Source organism: Phyllobates terribilis, unplaced genomic scaffold (genome assembly GCF_046119375.1).
Source record: "Phyllobates terribilis strain yellow unplaced genomic scaffold, ASM4611937v1 Scaffold_11__3_contigs__length_659146591, whole genome shotgun sequence".
Classification (NCBI taxonomy): domain Eukaryota; kingdom Metazoa; phylum Chordata; class Amphibia; order Anura; family Dendrobatidae; genus Phyllobates; species Phyllobates terribilis.
Window position 1 is genome coordinate 7,680,854 of NW_027362771.1, and position 25,040 is coordinate 7,705,893.

At 40.2% G+C, this 25,040-nt stretch overlaps 1 protein-coding gene across 11 annotated transcripts in view; it reads right to left on the reverse strand.

Moving 5' to 3' along the window:
* Positions 1-25,040, reverse strand: part of TENM2 (teneurin transmembrane protein 2) — a 2,544,132-nt gene that overhangs the window by 370,054 nt on the left and 2,149,038 nt on the right. For all 11 annotated transcript variants that reach the window (XM_073651122.1, XM_073651120.1, XM_073651119.1 and 8 more), the window contains 4 exons: positions 14,387-14,506; positions 13,527-13,788; positions 4,406-4,673; positions 2,871-3,014 (listed from right to left, as the gene is read on the reverse strand). In XM_073651122.1, the coding sequence (XP_073507223.1) occupies positions 2,871-3,014; positions 4,406-4,673; positions 13,527-13,788; positions 14,387-14,506 (794 nt within the window). The remainder of the gene's footprint in view (positions 1-2,870; positions 3,015-4,405; positions 4,674-13,526; positions 13,789-14,386; positions 14,507-25,040) is intronic.

Consider the following 25,040-nt stretch of genomic DNA (forward strand, 5'->3'; position numbering starts at 1 on the left):
CTGCTGGGAGAGAGCGCGCTCCCAGCAGTGTACCACCGGCCGCCGTGCTGAAGACATTGCCATGGACCGACGACCAGGAGGACACCGGGGGGCGACGGACAGATGAATAGAATGTTTTTTTTGTTTGTTTTTTTTACTTTTTTTTCTTTTTTTTAACCCCACTGTACGGGGCTCAGCTGAGGAGACTACTGCTCCCCCTAGCTGTGCCTCTCTCGCTGCTATCAGCGGGAGGTGCGGTCAGATGAGAGGAGTAGTACTTCTCCTCTGTCGACCTGGGTACCACCCGCAGCGCATTTCCGCCGTGAATTTACACCCATAGGCTTTAATTGAAACGCAGCAAATCCACAGGTATAGATATTATACCTGCGGATTATCTGTGGTTCAATTCAAGTCAAATTTGGACGGGACCGTGAGCACAATGGACACGCTGCATTTTTTTCCACAAAAAAACGCAGCGAAAACGCATCAAAAACTCTACATGTGCACATAGCCTAAGTCAGTTGAGGAACAGGAAGAGAGAAAAAAGGAATCCCTCAGAAAATAGGTGATCATCACCGGGTGTAAGTGGTTGGGCAAAGACAGCAGAAAGCAGAGAGAAAGTGATCAATAAAAGCCCAATTGGTGGCAGCAGAATTCTGTTTAGCAGGTGAGGTGGGGGAAATGTATAGCCAGGAACTTTATTAGATTCCCTAAGGGTTTCTAGTGAATGGGCAAGTGTCTGCCAGGCCTTGGAAGTCGCGGGTCCAAGAGAGACAGAGTCGGCAAGGCTGTGACAAGCTCAGTAAAATGTCAGTCAATGGTTCCCAAGAAGTAGGCTGAAGGATAGTGGTCACTGGAAAAAGCACAGCTTAAAGTTGCGCTATACACAGAAAGCATGAAGGTCTCTGACTTATTCTGCAATGTACCAACTGTGCCACTGAAAATGTTTATGGGAAACATGCCGATGTATAGTAACAAATAAAGTGACATCTGCATATCCTGCTATTCAATCTGTGGAAGACAAACTGTTAGTAGGGATTTTGTTTTTGTGGACTGGTCTGGTTTCCTTATCTTGGGATCATAGGGAGTCGTACAGAACAGAGGTGATAGGGATCCATTACTGAAACAAGGCTGCACACACTCACCAAAACTAGACCTCCTTTTTCAGTAGCGGGCCGGGACATGGAAGATGAGTACCTTTTCAGTGGCTACAGCCCTGAAGCCTATTACATCTCATGCCTTCTTTTAAAAAGTGGTTTAATCTTTGAGGAAGGGGGGAGGGCCACACATGAGCCAACAAATTTACTATAATTTATGCCAGAAAGTGGCAGATTGTTGCTGTCATAGATTTAATTTTCCAGCACATACATAGTAAACAATTTACCTGGTTTGTTATGGCTGTTAATAAATCAAATGAATCTTACACCAGAGTGCTTTTATTAAGAGTAATAAAGTAATGAATCTCCCCCAGTGCTCTCTGAGTTCTTTGAACTTGTATATGCAGATGTACGCAGCCATGCTTTTCTGTAAATTTTGATAAGAAGTCCAATTTCTCAGAATACAAATCCAATACAGTATCCCAACATTGTAGTACGACTCTCAACAGGCTGAAATTTATATTACAACATCTGGATGGCCACATATAGACAAATATAGCACTGAAATGATTTTTTTTTGGATTTAATTAGGGCATGGGTAAAGCAGAATCCTGGATGTAAAAGCTGAAATATCACTGTAACCAGATCTTATCCTAAGAAACACAACTCTGCAATGCCAAACCAAAGTATCATTGCTGTCAGAGACATAAAAGAATACTTGAGTCTTCAACTGAGTTTTAAGCAGCGAAAGAAAAGAGATCCTTGCTTCTGTTCGGACCTTCCCCAGTATGGTGGGCCCAATTTCCATTGGACAGACTTCACAGCGTTGTACCTTTCACTTAGCACAACTTCTTAAAGGGAATCAGTCAGAAGGATCAACCATTCTAAGTTGTGTATATGGGTAGCGCCTGAGCAGAAGAAAGTTGAAGCCAGTGCCCATAGAAGGGCAGAATACTGCACAGCAGCAAGGTCAGTGGCAACTACACATTTCTGAGATTTCATGAATGAAGCCTTACATCACACTTGCAGCAAGGGGATTAATTTACACACAGAGGTGTCACTAAGCATTAAAATAAGCTCTGGAGAAAGACTCTTGGCAATATCTCTGTTCCACCAATAGATCTTAACATTTTTAAAGAAGAATTTGGATTTCTCTGGAATGTTATCATTTTATTCACCTTTCTATGATCTACATGCCAATATAGATAGCTTAGTAGGGTTGATCCTTCTGAAAGATTCACCATGTCCATATCCTTTTCAAACTTTTAGAAGCGAATGTAATTTTTCTACTGATGCTTGACATTTCTACCTGGAATTAATAACTACTTGATTCTTAATAGTAAAATTAAAGTGCTTTACCAAGTTTTTAAGTTATTCACTATAGATAGGATAGTGAATAACTTACTGATTTCTGGGAGTCCTACAGCTGGGATCCCCGGCAATCCTAATAAAGCTCTGCAAAGCCCTATCTGAATAGAGCAGAGGTCGACCATGTGTCAAGGTAGCAAAGTACAGCGCTTGACTAACTCTAGCTGTCCCATAGAGAATGAATGGTGCACATGCTCGACCTCTGCTTCATTCAGACAAGGCACTGAATGTAGCAGATTCCCATTCTCAGAAACGGTGGAGGTCCTAATGGACAAAACCCACTGATCAGTAATTTATCTCTTATCCTATCAATAGATAATAATAATAACTTAAAAATTGGATATAGCCCATTTGAAGTTTCATGATAGGTTAAAATTAGATTTCATTGTGACTGTTAAGTAAAATTTGTGTGAACACTAAACTCACCACTTTTAACATTTACTATATGGTGTTTGTCCAGGGACCAGCCTCCAAGGTTTGATGGATCCAGTTCAAATCCTTGTAAAACTGCTGTTCTTTTCTCCCATAAAATAAGACCGAGGCAAGTCTCATATTCAAAGCCAACAGAAACTAAAATGAGTACAAAGAAAATCATTAAATCTAGTGATGAAGACTGAAACCAAGCTCCAATCAAAACATCTGAATTGTAAATATGACAAGACAAAAATAATACATATTTGTAAAAGTTAATTATGTGGAATGACAGAATTGGTATGTGCCGTTTTAAAGAGCAGAACAAATGGATGCTGAGGCATACGCTAGAACACAGTGAATAATCTAATAGTAGATAATATATAAATCAGAACATTTTGAATAATGGAGTTCTGAGGCTTCTTTTTTTTCTTTTTACACTTACAGTTTAATAGTTCATCTTCTTTCAATTGCTTAGAACATTTGCGGTATTGTGATAAATGATGCTAACTTCCTTTTGTATTCTACAGAGGTTGTGCTGAAGCTGAGTTCTCATATAACAGATCTAATGACAATTTTGAAGACTTTAATATTAATTTTAATATTAAATATATTATTAAATACTAATTTTAATATTAAATATATTTTAATTTTATTTCCATTGCAATTATTTTGTAAGGCAATAATTTGAAAGTGCTCCCAAATGTTTTTTAATTTTTTTTTACTATAACATCTTGTTAGCTTTGTCAGCTTAGAAAGCAATGTTAATGGTTCAGTTGTTAGTGGTTATAAAATTAGATATGAATGCAAAATTTATAGGAAAAAAATCTACTAGTAGACTGAAGCTGGCCATTCTCTAGAAATTTCAGACCGCTGTTTTCTGAACAATTTGTTGGTCATGTTTGGTTTGTGAAGGTTGTCATTCTGGGAATGCAATATATCCAAAAATCACCAATTGAATTCTGACTATGTCTGGTCAGTTATTGCCAAACTAACCTTTCAATAAACTGCTAATGACTATTCAAGATCCTGCTGCAATTAAAACCACCAGTGGCATAAATGTGGAGTGCATAGTCAAAGCTTATATATAGAAACTGAAAGAACTGGCCGGCACTTCCAAAGCAAGAAATAAGTGTGAACAGGTGCTTACTTAGGAGCAGCTACCTCCATATACTGTACAACTAACAAACAAAAAAGTACAGTGTTCTGCTTTGTTTGTTATTTGCTTAGAACAGAATAAAATTATTAAACAATGTCACAATGTGCAATTGGCGGCATGTAGAGATGCACATCAAAGATTTTGGTTACTGATTCAAGTATTGTCTCTGCCTAGACATATGGAAAAAATATCACATGTAAAGGTACCAATACCATATGAGGTAGAAGATAAAAATTTTAGCTTTATATTAGCCAAAATGCAATTTAACTTTCTATGGTCTGCATAAAGAAAATCCTACCAGCAACTGTAAATACTTACATTAATAGCAATGATAGGAACATGTTATTGAGGCTACCATGAAAAAACAAATTTGTTCATCAGTAGCACATACCTACAGCATCTGATAATCCATACACTTTCTGACCATATGCATCATTTTTGTCCCAGACAAATGTATAGGCTAAATTTGGTGACGCCTGGAAAGTCTTTTGGAATAGGTGTCCTTCTACTGCCACCATCAAATGAACTCTAATAAGGTTAAGTGGAACAGTTGACTGAGTCATAGTGATCTTCAGCAATGATTTGTATCCTGTAGTTCGAGAGCTCAGATAACAAAGTCTTAGATTTGAGCCCGGCATCTCTATCTCCTCATGGAGAACCTAAAACATAAAGATATTTAAAATAAATTTCACAAATGAATAAAGCATACTACAAACGGTGAATAAAACACAAATCCCATAATGAGTTTTTCTTTATCCTTAACCCCTTTACCCCCGAAGGCTGTTTGCACGTTAATGACCTGGTCAATTTTAACAATTCTGATCACTGTCACTTTATGAGGTAATAACTCTGGAACGCTTCAAAGGATCCCACTGATTCTGAGAATGTTTTTTCATGACATATCGTACTTCATGATAGTGGTAAAATTTATTCGATATGACTTGCGTTTTGTAATTTTCAAAATTTGAATTTTCATGCCCTTAAATCAGAGAGATATGTCACACAAAATAGTTAATAAATAACATTTCCCACATGTCTACTTTACATCAGCACAATTTTGGAACCAAAATTTTTTTTGGTAAGAAGTTATAAGGGTTAAGAGTTGACCAGCAATTTCTAATTTTTCCAACAAAATTTATAAACCATTTTTTTAGGGACCACATCACATTTGAAGTGACTTTGAGGGGCCTTTATGACAAAAAAATACCCCAAAGTGACACCATTCTAAAAACTGAACCCCTCCTGGTGCTCAAAACCAGATTCAAGATGTTTATTAACCCTTCAGGTGCTTCATAGGAATTTTTGAAACGTGGAAGAAAAAAATAAACATTTAACTTTTTTCACAAAAATGTTACTTTAGACTCCATTTTTTTTATTTTCACAAGGGTAACAGGAAAACATGGACCCCAAAATTTGTTGTGCAATTTCTCCTTAGCATGCCAATACCCCATATGTGGGGGAAAACCACTGTTTGGGCACACGGAATGACTCGGAAGGGAAGGAGCAGCATTTGACATTTTAAATTTAAAATTTGCTTGAGCAATTAGCGGACACCATGCTGCGTTTGGGGAGCCCCTGATGTGCCTAAACAGTGGAAACCTGCCACAAGTGAAACCATTTTGGAAACTAGACCCCGCAGCGAACTTATGTAGATGTGTGGTGAGCACCTTGAACCCCTAGGTGCTTCACAAAAGTTTATAACATTGAACTGTAAAAATACAATTTTCACATTTTTCCCACAAAAATGTTTTTCAGCCCCAAATTTTGCATTTTCATAAGGGTAACAGAAGAAATTGCACCATGAAATTTGTTGTTCAATTTCTCCTGAGTAAGCCAATGCTGCATATGTGGGGGAAAACTATTGTTTGGGCGCAAGGCAGGGTTCAGAAGGAAAGGAGCGCCATTTGACTTTTTGAATGCAAAATTTGCTTGAATAATTAGCTGACGCCATGTCGCATTTGGAGAGCCCCTGAAGTGCCTAAACAGTGGAAACCACCCACAACTGACCCAATTTTGGAAACTAGACCCCTCGGGAAACTAATCTAGATGTGTGGTGAGCACCCTGAACCCCCAGGTGCTTCACAGAAGTTTATAACGTAGAGCGATGAAAATAAAAAAGTCAAACTTTTTCCACAAAAATGATCTTTTAGCCCCAATTTTTTTATTTTCACAATGGTAAGAGGAGAAAATGGACCCCAAAAACTGTTGTGCAATTTCTCCTGATTGTGCAGATGCCCAATATGTGGGCAAAAAACACTGTTTGGGCATACGGCAGGGTTCAGAAAGGAAGGAGCACTGTGTGACTTTCTGAACGCAAAATTGGCTGGAATCGAGAGCAGATGCCTTGTCACGTTTGGAGAGCCCCTGATGCACCTAAACAGTGAAAAAATCCCACAAGTGACCCCATGTTGGAAACTAGACCTCTCGAGGATTTTATCAAGGGGTATAGTTAACATTTTGAACTCAGAGGTACAACACAGAATTTGATAACATTAGGTCATCATATTGAATATGTTGTTATTAGTCTTGAGTGCAAGTGTTCGCTACTTGAGTTTTCATTGGCTTCTCGGGTATGCACCAAGTATCATGGGTGCTCGAGTGATTTGTCAAGTCCCCGCCCCGCATGTTTCACAGTTGTTAGACACCCAAAAGAAACCATACTGGGATTGCCCGTGCATGGCTGACAATTCCCGTGGGTTTTTTTTGGGCTGTATAACAGACACAAAACATATGGGGCAGAGACTCAAGCATGTCACTCGAACCCGCGATACTCGGTGCATACCCGAGCACCCGATGCAAACTCAAGTAGCGAGCACTTGCACTCAACACTAATCACCATATCGTCCTCATTTTTTTCTCCTTCACTTTGGAAAATATCCCAACCCCATCACAACCCTAAGATAACCTTAACACTAACCATAACCCTAACCCTAGCTCAACCCTAACCGTAACCCTAACCCTAGCACAACCCTAACCCTAGTACAACCCTAACACTATCACAACCCTAACCGTAACCCTAACCCTAGAACAACCCTAACCCTAGAGTTTATTCTTTAAGCCGTTCGTCGTGCGGCATAAGTGATTAGACTACTTTATTCCTTGGGTCGGTGCGATTACAACGATATCAAATTCATTTTGGATTCTTATGTTTGGCAGCTGTCACAAACTAAAAGACTTTTTTTTGCAAAGATTAGTTTTTGGAATAATTTTTCCATATTTCAGCCAACAGAGTCATGTAAGGGCTTGTTTATTGCAGGACAAGTTGACGTTATTACAGGTACTATTTTCGAGCGCGTGACATTTTTTGATTGCTTTCTATTTCGATTTTTGGGAGGCAGAATAAATAAAAAACAATTCAGGACTTGTTATTTGTTTTCTTTTTTATGCCATTCCGCGTGTGGTAAAATGATAAGGCAGCAATGTTCTTCGGGTCAGAACATTTACAGCGATACAACATTTATATCTTTTTTTATGTTTTGGCGCTTTTACACAATAAAAACTATTTTATAGAAAAAATATATTTTTTTGCATCGCTTTATTCTGAGAGCTATAACTTTTTTATTTTTTGGGTGATGGAGCTGTATGGCAGCTTGTTTTTTTGTGGGACAAGATGACATATTCAGCGGTACCATTTTTCTTTACATTCGTCTTTTTGATCATGTTTTATTCCATTTTTTGTTTGGCAGTATGATTGTAAAGCATCATTTTTTGCTTAGTTTTTTATTTTTATTTTTTTACTGTGTTCACTAAAGGGGTTATCTAGTGGAACAGTTTTATAGGTCAGGTCATTCTGGACGCAGCGATACCAAATATGTGTACTTTTATTGTTGTTGTTTTTTTTCATAAAAATATTTATTTATGGGTACAGTATATTTTTATTTGTTTTGGATTGTTTTTTCTTTTTTTTTTTATATTTTTACAATTTTTTTTGTTCACTTTCTGACACTTTTTTATTTTTACACTTTGTCCCAATATGGGACTTTCATTTTTTGCCGGCTGATCGCTTGCATAGCATAGGGATGCAGCAGCATCACTATGCTTGCAGCCTGTCAGCCCTGCAGACACAAGTTAGATAGATTGTGCACTGAGCATGATCTATCTAACTTTCTGATGCCTGGTGACCTGGATGTCGTCATGACATCAGTTCACCATGGCAACGGTTGGGACCCCGAGCACAGAGCTCTTACTGCTGCTTGCCTAGGAAATGCTGTGATCGACTTTGATCGCAGCATTTCAGGGATTAATGTCCCAGGAGCAGTGAGGGACCGCTCCTGGCACATAGTACCAGGTGTCAGCTGTTAGAATCAGCTGACACTCAGCAGCGATTGGGCTCGCACAGCCTCTGTGCGGGCGCGATCACCAAGGCGTAGTAATCCATACCAGGTCATTAAGGCCCAGGGCATAGGTACATATTATTACGCCCCACGTCAGAATGGGGTTAAAGGGATGGTCTGAAACACAAATTAATTTTCATCCTAAATCCTTATCTATTTAGTGCCATAATCCAAACTATTTTATAATATACTTGGTTTGAAAATTCCCTATCCTTCCCCAACTACATTATCAAACTGCTTTATTTTTTTTCTTTCTTTTTGATAATGCTTCGCTTGAGAGTCCCAAAATACGTATTGCCTGATTTACAGTCCAGTGATGGAGCAATTTACACCACTACATCCAGAGTATATTATAACCCAAAGGTTATTATTAAAAATGCAAAATAAATAAATAACAAATAAAAGCAAGATGCTGCTAAAAAGTAAGGGGACAATAATAAGTGAAAAAAACAGCTAACAGGTCTAATACAGGGCCCCACTGTATGAGCTTAATGGACATACAAAGCCTAACAATAAGAGGGGATAGTGTTCTTCCCCATTAGTAAGACTGGCTGTCTGGCCACAATATATACATTAAATGAACACACAATGTAAACTTAGTGGACACACATAACCTGGTAGTGATAGGGGAAAGAGTCCTACACCATAAGTAAAACTGTCTGTCTGACCAGAAGAAAAAACAATTATGTGTGACACTTACATATATACAAGTGCTTCTCACTAAATTAGAATATCATCAAAAAGTTAATTTATTTCAGTTCTTCAATACAAAAAGTGACACTCATATACACTGCTTAAAAAAATAAAGGGAACACTTAAACAACAGACAAGAATGGTACAGTGAAACTACGAATGGCTCATTAAATCAGTTCCTCTAAGTAAATCAAACTTCTATGAAATCAAACTGTCCACTTAGGAAGCAACACTGATTGACAATCAATTTCACATGCTGTTGTGAAAATGGAATAGACAATAGATGGAAATTATTGGCAATTATGAAGGCACCCTCAATAAAGGAGTCGTTCTGCAGGTGGGGACCACAGACCACATATCAGTACCAATGCTTTCTGGCTGATGTTTTGGTCATTTTTGAATGTTGGTTGTGCTTTCACACTCGTGGTAGCATGAGACGGACTCTCCAACCCACAGAAGTTGCTCAGGTTGTGCAGTTCATCCAAGATGGCACATCAATGCGAGCTGTGGCAAGAAGGTTTGCTGTGTCTGTCAGCTTAGTGTCCAGGGCTGTAGGTACTACCAGGAGACAGGCCAGTACACCAGGAGATGTGGAGGGGGCCGTAGGAGGGCAACAACCCAGCAGCAGGACTGCTACCTCCGCCTTTGTGCAAGGAGGAACAGGAGGAGCACTGCCAGAGACCTGCAAAATGACCTCCAGCAGGCCATAAATGTGCATGTGTCTGCACAAACGGTTAGAAACAAACTCACAGCCCAACACCGTGCAGGATGCTTGGCCTTTGCCACATAACACCAGGATTGGCAAAGTCGCCAAAGGCGCCCTGTGCTCTTCACAGATGAAAGCAGGTTCACACTGAGCACATGTGACAGACGTGACAGAGTCTGGAGACGCCATGAAGAGTGATCTGCTGCCTGCAACATCCTTCAGCATGACCAGTTTGGCAGTGGGTCAGTAATGGTGTGGGGTGGCATTTCTTTGGAGGGCCGGATAGCCCTCCATGTGCTCGCCAGAGGTAGCCTGACTGCCATTAGGTACCGAGATGAGATCCTCAGACCCCTTGTGAGACCATATGCTGGTGCAGTTGGCCCTGGGTTCCTCCTAATGCAGGACAATGCCAGACCTCATGTGGCTGGAGTGTGACAGCAGTTCCTGCAAGATGAAGCTATGGACTGGTCCGTCAATTCCCCAGACCAGAATCCGATTGAGCACATCTGGGACATCATGTCTCGCTCCATCCACCAACATTACGTTGCACCGCAGACTGTCCAGGAGTTGGCGGATGCTTTAGTCCAGGTCTGGGAGGAGATCCCACAGGAGACCATCCGCAACCTCATCAGGAGAATGCCCAGGCATTGTAGGGAGATCATACAGGCACGTGGAGGCCACACACAATACTGAGCCTCATTTTGACTTATTTTAAGGACATTACATCAAAGTTGGATCAGCCTGTAGTGTGTTTTTCCACTTTAATTTTGGGGGTGACTCCAAATCCAGGCCTCCATTGGTTAATAAATTTGATTTCCATTGTTGATTTTTGTGTGATTTTGTTGTCAGCACATTCAACTTTGTACAGAACAAAGTATTCAATGAGAATATTTCATTCATTCAGATCTAGGATGTATTTGAGTGTTCCCTTTATTTTTTTGAGCAGTGTATTATACAGTATAGAGTCCTTACAAACAGAGTGATCTATTTCAAGTGTTTATTTCTGTTAATGTTGATGATTATGTCTTAAAGCCAATGAAAACACAAAAGTCCTTCTCTCAGTAAATTAGAATACTTTATAACAAAAGCTTGAAAAATGTTTTTAAAATCTGAAATGTTGGCCTACTGAAATGTATGTTCAGTAAACGCACTCAATACTTGGTCTGGGTTCCTTTTGCATCAATTACTGCATCAATGCGGAGTGGCATGGAGGCGATCAGCCTGTGGCTCTGCTGAGGTGTTATAGAAGCCCAGGTTGCTTTGCTAGCATCCTTCAGCTTGTCTGCATTGTTGGGTCTGGTGTCTCTCATCTTACTCTTGACAATAATCCATAGATTCTCCATGGGGTTAAGGTCAGGCGAGTCTACTGGCCAATCAAGCACAGTGATACTGTTGTGTGTAAACCAGGTATTTGTACTTTTGGCAGTGTGGACAGATGTCAAATCCTGCTGGAGAATGAAATTTCCATCTCCAAAAAGCTTGTCGGCAGAGGGAAGCATGAAGTGCTCTAAAATTTCCTAGTAGACAGCTGCAGTGTCTTTGGTCTTGATAAAACACAGTGTACCTACACCAGCAGATGACATAGCACGCTAAACCATAACTGATTGTGGAAACTTCACACTAGATCTCAAGCAGCTTTGATTGTGTGCCTCTCCACTCTTCCTCCAGACTCTGGGACCTTGATTTCCAAATGAAATGCAAAATTTACTTTCATCTGAAAACAACACTGTAGACCACTGAGAAACAGTCCAGGTCTTTTTCTCCTTGGCCCAAGTAAGACGCTTCTGGTGTTGTCTATTGGTCATGAGTGGCTTGACACAAGGAATGCGACAATTGTAGCCCTGGAAGTCTTGTATATGTCTGTGTGTGGTGGCTCTTGAAGCAATGACTCCAGCAGCAGTCCACTCCTTGTGAATCTCCCCCAAATTTTTGAATGGCCTATTCTTAACAATCCTTTCAAGGCTGCGGTTATCCCAGTTCCTTGTGCACCTTTTTCTACCACACTTTTTCCTTCCACTCAACTTTCCATTAATATGCTTGAAACAGCACTCTGTAAACAGCCAGCTTCTTTAGCAATGACCTTTTGTGGTTTACCCTCCTTATTCTAATTTACTGACATAAGGACTTTTGTGTTTTCATTGGCTGTAAGCCATAATCTTCAACATTAACAGAAATAAACACTGGAAATAGATCACTCTGTTTGTATTGACTTTACATAATATATGAGTTTCACTTTTTGTATTGAAGAACTGAAATAAATTTACTTTTTGATGATATTCTAATTTAGTGAGAAGCACTTGTATATATAGTAGGCTAAGTGTAGCATCCCCGCCGCACCCATGTACGTTTTGTATGACTTCCTCAGGAGTGTTGTTAGACAGCTAGTCTTACTTATGGGGAAGGACTCTATCACCTGTTATTGCTTGACTATGTGTGTCCACTAAGCTCATACAGTGTTGCCTGTATTATACCTGCTATTTGTTTTTTTCACTTGTCATGATTGTCTCTGTACTTTCTAACAGCATTTTGCTTTTATGTATATATTTATTTAGTATTTTTAATAGTAAACTTTGGGCTACAAAATACTTTGGTTTGGGCTATTGTCTTCATACCTTTCTTTTGAGCTTGTAAAGTTTATATGCTAATTTCCTCTTAAACCAAGATGGAGTTAGAAGAGATTTTTTGCTGGGGACCTTGAGTTTTTCCCCTGTATGACGTTGACCAATCATAAGCAGGCATTATGCAGTGGAAAAAAAACAGAGCAAAGCTGTGTGTCAATTACAAACATATCAGCATCTGCAGCTCTAATCCCATTGCACTGTAAGTGTGGGGGAAGCGGAGTAGCGCAGAGCAGAGCTCATAGTGCTGTGAGATGGAAGCAGCAGATGCAGAGGCATTTGTAATGAAACACTCTGCTCTACTCCTTTCCCTTGCTTATAATCACAGAAATGCCGGCAGAAAGATCTGTGAGGAGAGCGGGGCTGTGTTTTTTACATGTGCCACACAAAAAGCTGAGTCTGACATTCATTGGAGCCTTGTTCTTTTTTTCCTGTATGACATTGCTTGCTTATGATTGGTGAATATCATGCAGGAATAAAAGTAACCTCCCCCAGAGAAATCTATGCGAACACCCACTTAGTTTTAACTAAATATCCACAATGGAGATGAGAAATTACAAAATAAAAATGTTTTATTCTGCTCTGCAACCGCTACTCCATGATGTGGCCAGTTTAACATGCTGAAACTAGTAAAAAGTTCCTCTTTAACACACAAAATTTGTTCTGATGTTCTATGTTATTCTAATATTTTTTTTCAACATATGATTCATTGGCTTGAATCTTTATTTTTACACAATGAAAACCATAATGTTAAAATTTTTCTTTATCTATAAAAATAGATATTATAAAGTTAGGAGATTTTGTACATCACTCCATAATGTACGAGTTAAGATGATAAACTTGAATTACAAAAGAATATGTCTTTTTTCTTATTATCTGTTGTGACTTTTTGTACTAACCCCTTAGAATTTTAAGGTTTAATGTATCTTTGGGAAATGCAATTCTGCCGAGATTACATTGTATTTTAAACCTTGAGCTGAACCTCCGCATTTCAAGTGAAATAAACAGCTATACAGTCTTGTAATCCCTTTGAAACCATACAAGTAACTACTCTGAAATGGTAATGTGTTTGTTAAGAATTCTAGTGTGCTTTATCTTTGTACAATGCTTAGTTTTATGTATGTGTTTTTTTCAAGTGATGCTTTGATTCAGTTTGAGTACCTGTGTTTCTGGAACTATAGGGTTCCGTCTGGGTGAAGAACTGAAGAAGGTGGAAAGAGGTGAAAAGATAATAACTGGGTCTGGCCTTACAAAGCCACTTAAGTCACAGCTAGGAATAGAGTTTTCCTCAGTCTTCATTGCCAGAGTGTCCATTGCATAAAAGCTGTTCCATGGCAACCACACGGTTTTCTCCTGGCTTATGAAAGGGGCCCGCTCAAAGTGAAGAGTTAGAGAAGCTCCACCATTGGCTATTAAATCAAACCTACAAAATAAACACATAATAAAATTCAAGTCGTATTTTTTTGCAACTCCGTAACAAAAAAACTGAGCAAAACAGTCAGCCTTTGTCTTTTGTCCATTGTTCTATATTCTTTCCTAAAAAAAACTACACCACTGCACATAATAAAACAAAATGCAACAGTCGTGTCACTGATCTGATTGAAAATAATCTGTGAATGAATTATTACTAGTATTATTATGAAAGTAGACAAGATGACAGGCAGCCATACTTCTTCTTTGGCAGAACTTAGTCACATAGCATGTTCCTTCTAATACAAAAATTATATATTGTCCAATTTACAAATCTGCAAGTTTTTTTGAAGTGTACCTGTACAAGTTTTAAGCATTTATTGAAACCAATGCTGTATAGTCTCATACTTTTGGACACTGACTTTTGGGATGCATGGTTACACAGCACATCCAACACCCAATTCTGATCTAAGGAGAAATTTTGCTGCATTCCAGTCCCAATGTACAGTATAAACCTGCAACATCCAGTGACATCTCACAATAAACAAGTCACAAGTCTTCTGGCCCTAGCTGCTTAGCTACCATGTAAAATTACAATGTTTGCTACTTACGTGCCATCTTGGCGTGTTATAGTATAACCATATTTTGGATATTTCACAAAAGACACATTGACTCCAACCAAAGGTGTTCCATCTCCAGTCATGACTTGTCCTCTTATTAGTGAGACAAGGCTGGAAAAAATAATAATTTCTTTATAATGAAATGATAATGAGCAAAAAGTACAACATACCATGCAGTAAGACGCAAGTTCCTCTCATATTATTAGATGTTATCACTTGGGTTCTTGGACTGTAAATATTTACTGCGGAAAATCTGCCATTTCAATTGGATAGACAATTGGTCAATTTATAGCTGATAGGTCACCTAGCAAAGATAAAGAAAAAAGCCCTTTCTCTAAGGTTTACCGCTTATATTATGTGTGTATGGTTTTGAAAGGGGATGCTCTTTTTAATATTCAATTCTCTCTACAATACAATTAAAGATATAATGTGATGAAGACATAGGCATAAAAATGGAAACTGGTAAGGTCAATTATGTTCTCTGACAATCTGGACATCATTTGACTACAAAGGACAATAAGGACAGAACAGAGTAACAGCCAAATAAAAAAAAGAAGGATAAAAGAAGAGAAGGAAGTAGAGACTGGGAGCTAACCAGTGCTGAGCCTGCATAAGTCACTGTGTGAAAATAACAACTCCACTTGCAATGATGTATATTTTGCATAGTCAGCACAAAGGAACCAAGTTGATCAGTCCAGAGAAAATAGTCAGCACTCCATGTGTATAGGTGGTGCTCGTGGAAATAATAAAATTCCTAAGAAGAAAACAGGTCCCAGCACTCACTTGAGAAGATGAAGAAATGGCAAAACGTTTCAGCCCCTCCCGGGCTTTTGTCAATTGTCAAATTTGACAATTGACAAAAGCCCAGGAGAGGCTGAAACGTTTTGCCATTTCTTCATGTGGAATAAACAAATTAATTAATCTTCTCAAGTGAGTGCTGGGACCTGTTTTCTTCAAAGGAACCAAGTTGACTGTAACCTATCCAATTTATCTAGAACAAACATTTTTTTACATTTAATTGTAAAGTGTCATTGCTCTTTCACACTGGGTCTGCATAAAACCCCTGTGCAATATAGTTATAGAGCAACAGTATTTTGTATGTAAGACACCATGCAGTCCGAGAATATTATCTATAACACCATTATAGAAGTTTGTGCTCTTGCATTACAGGAGGATAGTCTTCTCTACATTGGTAAGTTTGCACCCAATATATATTCTAGTCAGATAATTATAGAGAAAATGTCCTTCGTAGCCACCTTTATCTAATCTTCAGCTTGGTAGTTCTCATTGCATTATAAAGAATAATAAGGTCTAATATGTAGAACTAATATGTGTCCTATACATAATTAGTAAGGTTAGGAAGATGTGAATTGTACCAGAAAAGCCCTCAGAAACTCCTTCAATAGTATTAAAGAGTAAAACAAAAATGGTATGGGCAGAAAAGATGAACTTTCCATGCTCAGAAGAGAGCAGCACTTGGCTGAGCCCTTCTGCTGGTACGCGATCAGTAGGCATTTCAACACCCAGAGCCCACCAATTAAAACTTTGGACAAGTCTTTATGACCTTGTAAAAGACATTCTAAAAGTGCAGCTGCTCTTCAAGATTTTCTCTATTTTAAGAAAGACAGTTTAGTATTACAGTTTGTATCTACATAATGAAAATGAACACAAACCATTCGCAGACTTATGCATATTCAAATATAGTTATCTCAGGGCGATTTTCAGAAATATATGATAAATGATGTAGACTTATTGGATTAAACACAAATTTTTAACCGACAACAAATCTTCCAGCCAAATTTACATAATTCTTAGGGTCACAAAGACTATGAAGGTCTCGTGAGCATAGAGGCCCAAATATATGATGGCAACCATGTCTTATTGTATGTCACATCATCACAGAACTTCCATGCAGAAATAGTGACAACCAAGAAATCTAATATATAAAAACTTGGTAATTTACCTACACTTTTACAGAAATCTCAGAAAACACATCATGGTTATAAACTTAGGTCTGCTACATATATGTAGATTTATCATACAACAGATACATAGAGAGATGGGCGAAAAAAGGAAATAAAGAGAAGAGTATTTATGGCTACATGGGATCTGGAGACATTAATGACAAAAAGGAAGCTACAATTCGTTTCCCCCTCTAAATACATGTATATATAATAAAGCGTTCTGAAAGCTTTTTCCACACGTCTTGGTAGTACTGTTGCTCTTACTATTGATTGTATTGTTGCAATATAGCTTTTAGCCATTTTCTTCCATTATTGTCTGAAAGCCATGAGTTTCTCTGTTTACATTTACTATAAAAACAGATTTTCTGTGTAACTGCTAATGAAAGACACATAGAGGAAAACACTGCATCTTTCAAAGATGGCAAATTGGCAGGTAGACCGCTTTGGAGCTGGATTTAAAGGGAATTTTGTTCAAGTAGTGCTTCTTGACACTTCTGGACAGGCTCCCAGGCTTCCAGCGAAAGGATCAAAATCACCCGTGCCTCATAGCAGATAATGGGATCCCTGTCACTTTCTAGAAATCAATCTAATGCATTTAGTCTTTCCTTGTTTTACTATTATCAGTCAATATCAGCACCAAAATACTAGTAAAAGCTTAGCATTTCTATGCTAATTGTAACACACTGGGATATTTTTACAATATAGAGGTTACTGAAGAATAGGAGCACATTTCCGTCTTTAACCTCCTTTTATTCCACCTTCTCACATAATGTTCTGGGAATGCAATGCAGTTTTCTCTGCTGAAATGAAAACTATCAATTTATATTTCTTTCTTTAGCAAAGTAAGTAGAAGTTGATGGTGGAGGAAAGTGTACTGTCAAGCTATTACCAGCTTTAACAGGTCTTAATGGTCTCTAGGGGCCTGACCGGTCTCAATTGAACTTGTAGTTCAGACTGACAGTTCAAAAACCCCTGTAGGATGTCACATAGCCACAATAAACTCAATCTAACTAAAGTATTTGTCTCAGTAATACAGTAATATAAACACTGTCAATGAACAGTCTCCTGATGCTGCTTAGTACTAGCAATAAACAATGAGGCATGAAAAATGCATTCTACAAAAACAGGCCCTTTTAGACAAGCCAATAACCATATGAAGGAAATTTTTAAAGAAAGAATCATTGGCCCATGCTAACCTTGCTGTAGCCTTGTAAAATGTCCATGAGCACCAATCCTTTTGCTATATTGTTAATCAGTGCTTGTTACGCCTAGAAATCTGCCATTATAAAAAGACCATTATGCTCCATTTTACTTTTGTAACAAAGTCACTGGTAAAGTGCTGGACAGAAGATATGTTTCACAGAGGCTATTAGTTTCCATGAATTGAAACTATTAAGTTTTCTCCACCATAGTGCGGGTGGGAGGTCGTTCACCATATCTCTACCCCAGGGTGTGGTCTGGGCTTTAAATAGCTAGCCTTTTGAATCATGTGGTGTTCAGTGTATAGAGAGGCAAGCTCCTGAGAGAGGAGTTTGTGTTTTGTGCTAACCTGGACTATGTGTTGTTGTTAACTCTGAGTGGCCGGACCCCGGCCAATGTAAGGACTGTTCTGTACCTTTTTATTTTCCTTTACTGTTATGCCAAAAGCACCGTGTTTATTTGATGAACTTTACCGTGGTTTATGCCTTTTTAAATAAACCAACAAAAAATTTAAAGAGACAGTGTTCTGTATCTACCTCCGAGTGCAGCAGAGCGAGCCAATCTACCACAGGTGGTGTTTCGAATGCGTGCATCGATCCAGGAACATGTGTAGCTGCTACAGAAAAAGTTGTATGTCCTGGGTAAAGGCCACCAGCCAGCGAGTGACGTACAGCAGCATGGAGGGCATAATTAAACACCTGGTCTTGACACAACAGCAGCAGGAGATGAACAAGCTAATGCTACAGCAGATACAACAGCAGCAGGATCACAAGCATCAGATGCAGCTTGTGGCAAATGCCATCCATGGCTGACAGACCACCACACCCCTAGGTCTGGCTGATGACTCCCATGTCCGGAAGGCAGTAAGATGAGCTTTGCAGAAAATTACCCCGGGTGATGACATACAGACCTTTCTGACAGTTTATGAAAGGGTCACCGAGAGGGAGAGACTTCTGCCAGAGAAATCGGCAGAGGTGCTCGCGTCATACTTGACGGAGAAACTCCAGAAGGCTTACTATGATTTGGCCTTGCAAGACGCCAAGAAATATGGCAAATGAAAAACTGAAATTTTGTCACGCTTGAAGGTAACAATGACTATCAGGGCGCAGTGGATCCACCGCTGGGTGTATCACTGTGAGAAATTCCCTCATTCCTAAATGTGTGACCTACTGCACCTGGTCCAAAAATAGTTGCAGCCAGAGTCCTCTACCCCTGAGCAGATGGTAGAGCATGTGGTGATGGACCGGTTTGTGCATTCCCTTCCGAGGCCGATACAGACTTGGGTTGCCCAGGGTGATCCCAGGAATGCTGATGAACTGGTTGGACTGGTCGAGAGGTATCAGAGGGTAGAGGGTACCTTGGGGAAGCAGCCCACTCCATACTGGGGATCCCAACTGGGGGTGGAGGCCCAAAAGGGGGTAGGGCATCCAAGGTCCAAAGGGGCAGTGGAGGCAATGCTCAAGGTCCCTGTGGGAGATATTGTATGTTGGAGATGTCATAGCCTCGGCCATATAGCCGCCTGCGGCCCCCTGACCTCCAAGCAAAAGGACTGTAGCCTGGGATGCCTGTGTTCTTATTATGCCTACCCTGTCTGTACTGTGGACTATCAGCCCGGTGAGGGGCCACAGTCATATCCCGTGACCATAAATGGGGTACTGATGGCGAGACTATTGGACTCAGTGAGTTTGGTGACTCTGGTAAGGGCCACACTTCCCCACCAGTTGATCCCCGGAACAAATGTGGGTGTACGCTGCACTCACGGGGATGCCAAGGACTACCCTGTGGCCAGAGTGACCATAAAAACGAACTGTGGGGCTGAGTCCCATGAGGTTGGGATGGTTAAGGACCTGCTACACCCAGTAATAATAGGGTGGGACTTTAGCCTGTTCTGAGACTTATAGCGGAAAGCAGGCATACCATGTGATTCAGGAAGGAGCTGGTTCCACTATTTTGAATCCCCAATGCAGTCAGAGACAGATAAATTCCCCCTGTGTGTCTTTGACGAGGACGAGACGGTGACACAAACACAAGAGGCTGAGATTCCTGAGTTGGGGGTTTCTGGGGGGAATTTTGGTACTGCTCCAATGCAGGATCTCACATTGAAAAATGTATTTGATAATGTGTCTGTAATAAAGGGGGTTGCTCAAGAGTCGGGGGCTGACACCAGGTTCCCTTATTTTACACTACATGAGGAACTGCTTTATCGGGTCACTAAACCAAGAGGGGAAGTGATAGAGCAGTTGGTGGTGCTGGATCCCTATAGACATGAAGTATTACACCTGGCCCATTCTCATATCTTGGTTGGGCACCTGGGAGTAGACAAAACTCGGGAGCCTGTAGAGGTTCTACTGGCCTTGATGTCACCGAGAGAGTGTTAATTACTGCCAGTCCTGCCCCACCTGTCAGCTAACTGCTCCCATGTCCCACTTCCGAAGCCCTCTAGTGCCATTGCCGATTCTAGAGGTTCCATTTGACCGGATTGCAATGGACCTTGTGGGGGCCCTTGGTTAAGTCCACCAGGGGGCACCAATACATCCTGGTAGTGTTGGACTATGCAACTCAGTATACGGAGGGGGTACCACTGAGAAATTCCTCTGCCACGTGTATAGCCAGAGAGCTAGTTCATATTTTCTCCTGAACGAGCCTGCCAGACTCTATTTTGAAATTGAAGACAAGGTTTTGAGGTATGTATGAATTTACATTGCAGTGACTATTAATTTCTGTACTATCCAATTCCCTATGCCTTGCACTAATTGCATATTTATCTACTAGGAATTATTGTGCAAAGGCGCTCTATACCATATAGATTTAGTAGCCTTCACACGTCTACACCTATGGCTTTTGTCTGTCTCCTTACTATCAGGACTTCTGGAAGGGTGCCCCTTTCATAGTTTTCTATATTACTAACTTGTCATTATTATTACACCTTGCTGTAAAGGGAATTTTTTCTACATTTTTGTTCTATATGTTTTTAAATGATTTTTAATATGTGTTTTTTCAATGAATAAAAACTATTTTGTATTATATTATTTTTTGTCGCTACTTCAGTTATTTCCATGATATTAGGCTGTCTGGTGCCTCTACATAATTTTTTTCTTTTTGAATACAGAAAGCTAAATGAAGTGTCTAAATTCGACGCACATACAATGCTCCGGGTCGATGAACTTATTGAAAGGCTAGGGCCAGCCAGATACATTCACCACCCTGGACCTAACAAAAGGGTACTAGCAAATTTTCCTGTCTCCATGTGCCAAGGAGAAGACTCTCTTCTCTACACCCGACGGGTGTTTTCAGTACCCCAGGATGCCGTTTGGTCTGCAGGGGGCCCCAGCTACCTTCCAGAGGGCCAGAGACTGGATCCTAGCCTTGCACAAAAAGTATTCTGGTGCTTACCTGGATGAAATCGTGATCTTCAGCACAGATTGGGGAAGTCAACTACAGAAGTACAGAAGGTCCAAGTTGTTTCTGGATGGGCTGAGGAAGGCTGAGTTTACCATAAATCCGAAGATGTGCACCATGGGAAAAGAAGTGGTGAAATACTTGGGCTACATCGTCGGAAGGGGCGAAATATAGCCGCAAGTGAAGAGAGTGGAAGCAATACAAAATTGGCCACAACCGGCCTCCAAGAAACAGGTTCGGGTGTTTCTAGGAATTGTGGGATATTATCCAGATTTTCACCATGATAGCCACACCCTTGACCGACCTGCTTAGAGGTACAAAGACAGTGATGGCCAGATGGTCGTCTGAGGCGAAGATGACGTTCCAGGAATTGAAGCTTGCCCTGTGTAAGCAGCCAGTCTTGATTGCACCTGACTTCAATAAGGAGTTTTTAGTCCAGATGGATGCCTTAGAGGTCGGGGTAGGCGCAGTGGTGTCCCAAGAAGTAAATAGAGAGGAACATCCCATTCTGTATCTAAACAGAAAACTCTCTGCCTGTGAGAAGAACTACGCTAATGTGGAAAATGAGTGCTTGGCCATCAAATGGCAATTGACACCCTGAAGTACTACCTATTAGGCCAGGAGTTCAGGTTAGTGTCAGATCATGTGCCCCTGAGATGGATGAGGGAAAGGATGGGGAAGAAAGCAAGGGTGACTATGTGGTTTCTATCTCTCCCGGACTTTAGTTTTCATTTGGAACACAGGCCCGGGAAGCTACATGGTAATGCAGATGCCTTGTCCAGACTTTCATGTTTGGCAAGTGAAGGTGACAAAAAAACCCTGGCTTTGGGCAGAGGAGGGAGATATGTGACAATGTCACTGGTAAAGTTCTGGAAGGAAAGATATGTTTCAAGGAGGCTATTAGCTTCCGTGAATTGAAATCATGAAGTTTTCTCCAGCATAGTATTTGCTGAAAGGGGTTAAACCACCATTTTAAAAGGGCGTGGTTTTTGTGAACGATCACAGTGCGGGTGGGAGGTTGTTCACCATGTCTCCATCACATGGTGCGGTCTGAGGTTTAATTAGCCAGCCTTTTGAATCATGTGGTGTTCAGTGTATGGAGAGGAAAGCTCCTAAGAGAGAGGAGTTTGTGTTTTGTGCTAACCTGAACCATGTGTTGTTGGTAACCCCGAGTGGCTGGACCCCAGCTGACATAAGGACTGTGCTGTACCTTTTTCTAAATTGTTATGCCAGAAGGGCTGTGTTTATTTTATGAACTTTACCGTGGCTTATGCTGTTTTAAATAAACCAGCTAGAAATTTAAAGAGACAGGGTTCTGTATCTACCTCTGAGTGCAGCAGAGCGAGCAAATCTACCACACTTTGTTGTACCAAAGTTTATAATCACATGTTATCATACACATATTTGTCAACAAAATAAACCACATTCCTCTCCTCTTCCCCTTATTATTTGAGATCCTTAGAGTTCAGTCCTAGGTTTTCTACTCTTTTCTCTATACAACACACCTATTGCATCAAACATTTGGCTTTAAGTAAGAACTCTATGATAATGACTCCTAATTAATCTCATCTTCTCCTGGCATCACCCGCCTCCAGTACTACAAAATACCACTGACCGTCGGTCTGCAGTCTCTATCATCATGTCCTTCCTCTATTTAAAACTTAATCTTTCCAAAACTGAACATTTTTGTGAGTGATTCTAGTGCCCGCTGTCATGGGTGTACTATGTGACCAAGATCTCTCTTTCACTCCCTTCATCCACTCCTTCATGTCACCTGCACCTCAAAAATATATCCAGACTACTGCAACTAATTCTCCCTCTTACTAAACTCTCCCCTCTGTGAATGCAGCAGCCAGGTTCATATTTCTGTCTAACTGCTACACCCATGCCTCCACCCTGTTGCACTTTTTGCCCATCCACTACAGAATACAACATAAACTTATAACACCCACATACAAAGCTCTCCGCAGATCTGCACCACCCTACATTTCCTTCCTCATCTCTATCTACCACCCTATTCAAACTCTCAATTTTGTTAATTTTCTAAAACTAAAATCCTCCATAATCCACTCCTGTCTCCAAGACACTTCTCATGTTGCACCAGTTCTTTGTAATACACTACTCCAGGCAACCAAGTTAGTTCCCAGTATCCACAGTTTTAAGCATGCTCTAAAAATACATCTCTTTAGACAGGGCTATCACCTTACCTTAGTTGTATATTTGTTCCTTGTTTTCCCTTTCTAAATTTTCCTTAGAATCTGGTTCTTTTTATCATCTGTTCTCACACCCTCCATACACTGAGTAGCATTTAATATCTGTACATGTAGACATACTGTCTAGTGACCAGTTCATGCAGGCTTACTTGATAACCCCTATTTATTATGAAAATTGATGGACCATACACGACAATCATTTTTTTATCATTTGTGTCACCCCCTAGTCTGTTATAGAATGTGTGCTTGCAAGTTAGGTCCTCACTCCTCTTATTTAATTGTTGAATTGTGTGTTAAGCTGTAATATCTGATATTGTTTGTACATGTCCCCTCTGTTTTGCGCTAACACAGGAAGACCCAGCAAGACTGGCACCAAACCAGGAAAGGCACAGCCACAGATGCACTTGGCGCAAGATGCCCAGCTAGGCAAGCCCTCAAGGGCCGGGGTACTTTTCACCCAGCTCCCAGTTCCAGTATGGAATGCGGACTTTGGCAGAGTCCTTCCTAGGCCCACTGTCACTGGTCAGCTAGCGTCCGGTGACGCGGCCGGTGCCTAGTCAAGAATGATAACAACCAATAATGCTAGCACCACTCACCTACACAGCACATAGAAACTGCAATAAACAGCAAAGGACTGAGCCAGGAACAGGGTAAATAGCCCACCCAATGCTGAAGGAAATGATCAGGTGTTGAATACCTCCCAATCATCCCCAGACAACCACTTTCTGCTAACTTGCATAGCAGAATGGACACAATCCCACCACTGCTTAGTACCAGACACAGCAGCATCCTGTGTTGCCTGGCAACCAGGAAACACAGTGTACCATGTTCCTCAGGCAGTGAAATCAGTGGGAGATATGGCATCCCGCGTCCTCACACATCCCACCACTCCAGAATGCAACGCTCCATAAGATTTTGATGGTTTCCCGGGACGCATAGTAGCCGGTGCCATTCCCAGGTGGGAGCACAGAGACACAATTCCTAACACCCTATGAACTGTAAAGTGCTTTGGAATATGTTGATGCTATTTAAATAACATTGTTATTATTATTATTATTATTATTATTATTATTAACCATCAGTACATCTGTTTTCTCCACAAGTCCAGGCATATAACCCAGTAGCATATATTAGTAAAAACATGTGGCTACATACAGTGGAGAGATTGTTCTACATGGACTGTACAGATTTCCATGTGATGTGTACATAATGTAAGCTAACAACAAGATGATCCTTCATTAGATAGCATGCTAGTAAATCAAACTATACCATTATTTCGACATAGTGGAGCATTGGAACATGTAAAATGTGGATATCCACCAGTAGTCAAAGTAAATTTACCCTTAAATAAATTATGCTCTAGGCTTGCCTAAAACGGTTTCATATACAGTAGTGCTCAAAATAATAGCAGTCCAATATGACTAACCAGATTAATCACCGTTTTTGGTAGAAATTATATTAGCACATGTCAAACAATTTACCAGTTGGTGCAGTAGATTTTAAGAAAACCAACAGAATTCGCATTCATGATCTGCATGTTTTTGATTCTGTGGATTTGAATAATTGATTAAAATGGCGTTTGTTCAAAATAATAGGTGTGTGAGGTCAATCATTCTGTGAAAAACAGGTGTGAATCAGGTGGCCCCTATTTAAGGGTGAAGCCAGCACATGTTGTACATGCATTTCTCCTTGAAAACCTGAGAAATATGGGTCGTTCAAGAAGAACAGCATACTTTAATTAAAAAGTTGATTGGAGAGGGTAACACTTATAAAAAAGTGCAGACAATGATAGGCTGTTCAGCTAAAATGATTACCAATGCTTTAAAATGGAAAGCAAAACCAGAGAGACGTGGAAGAAAATGGAAGACT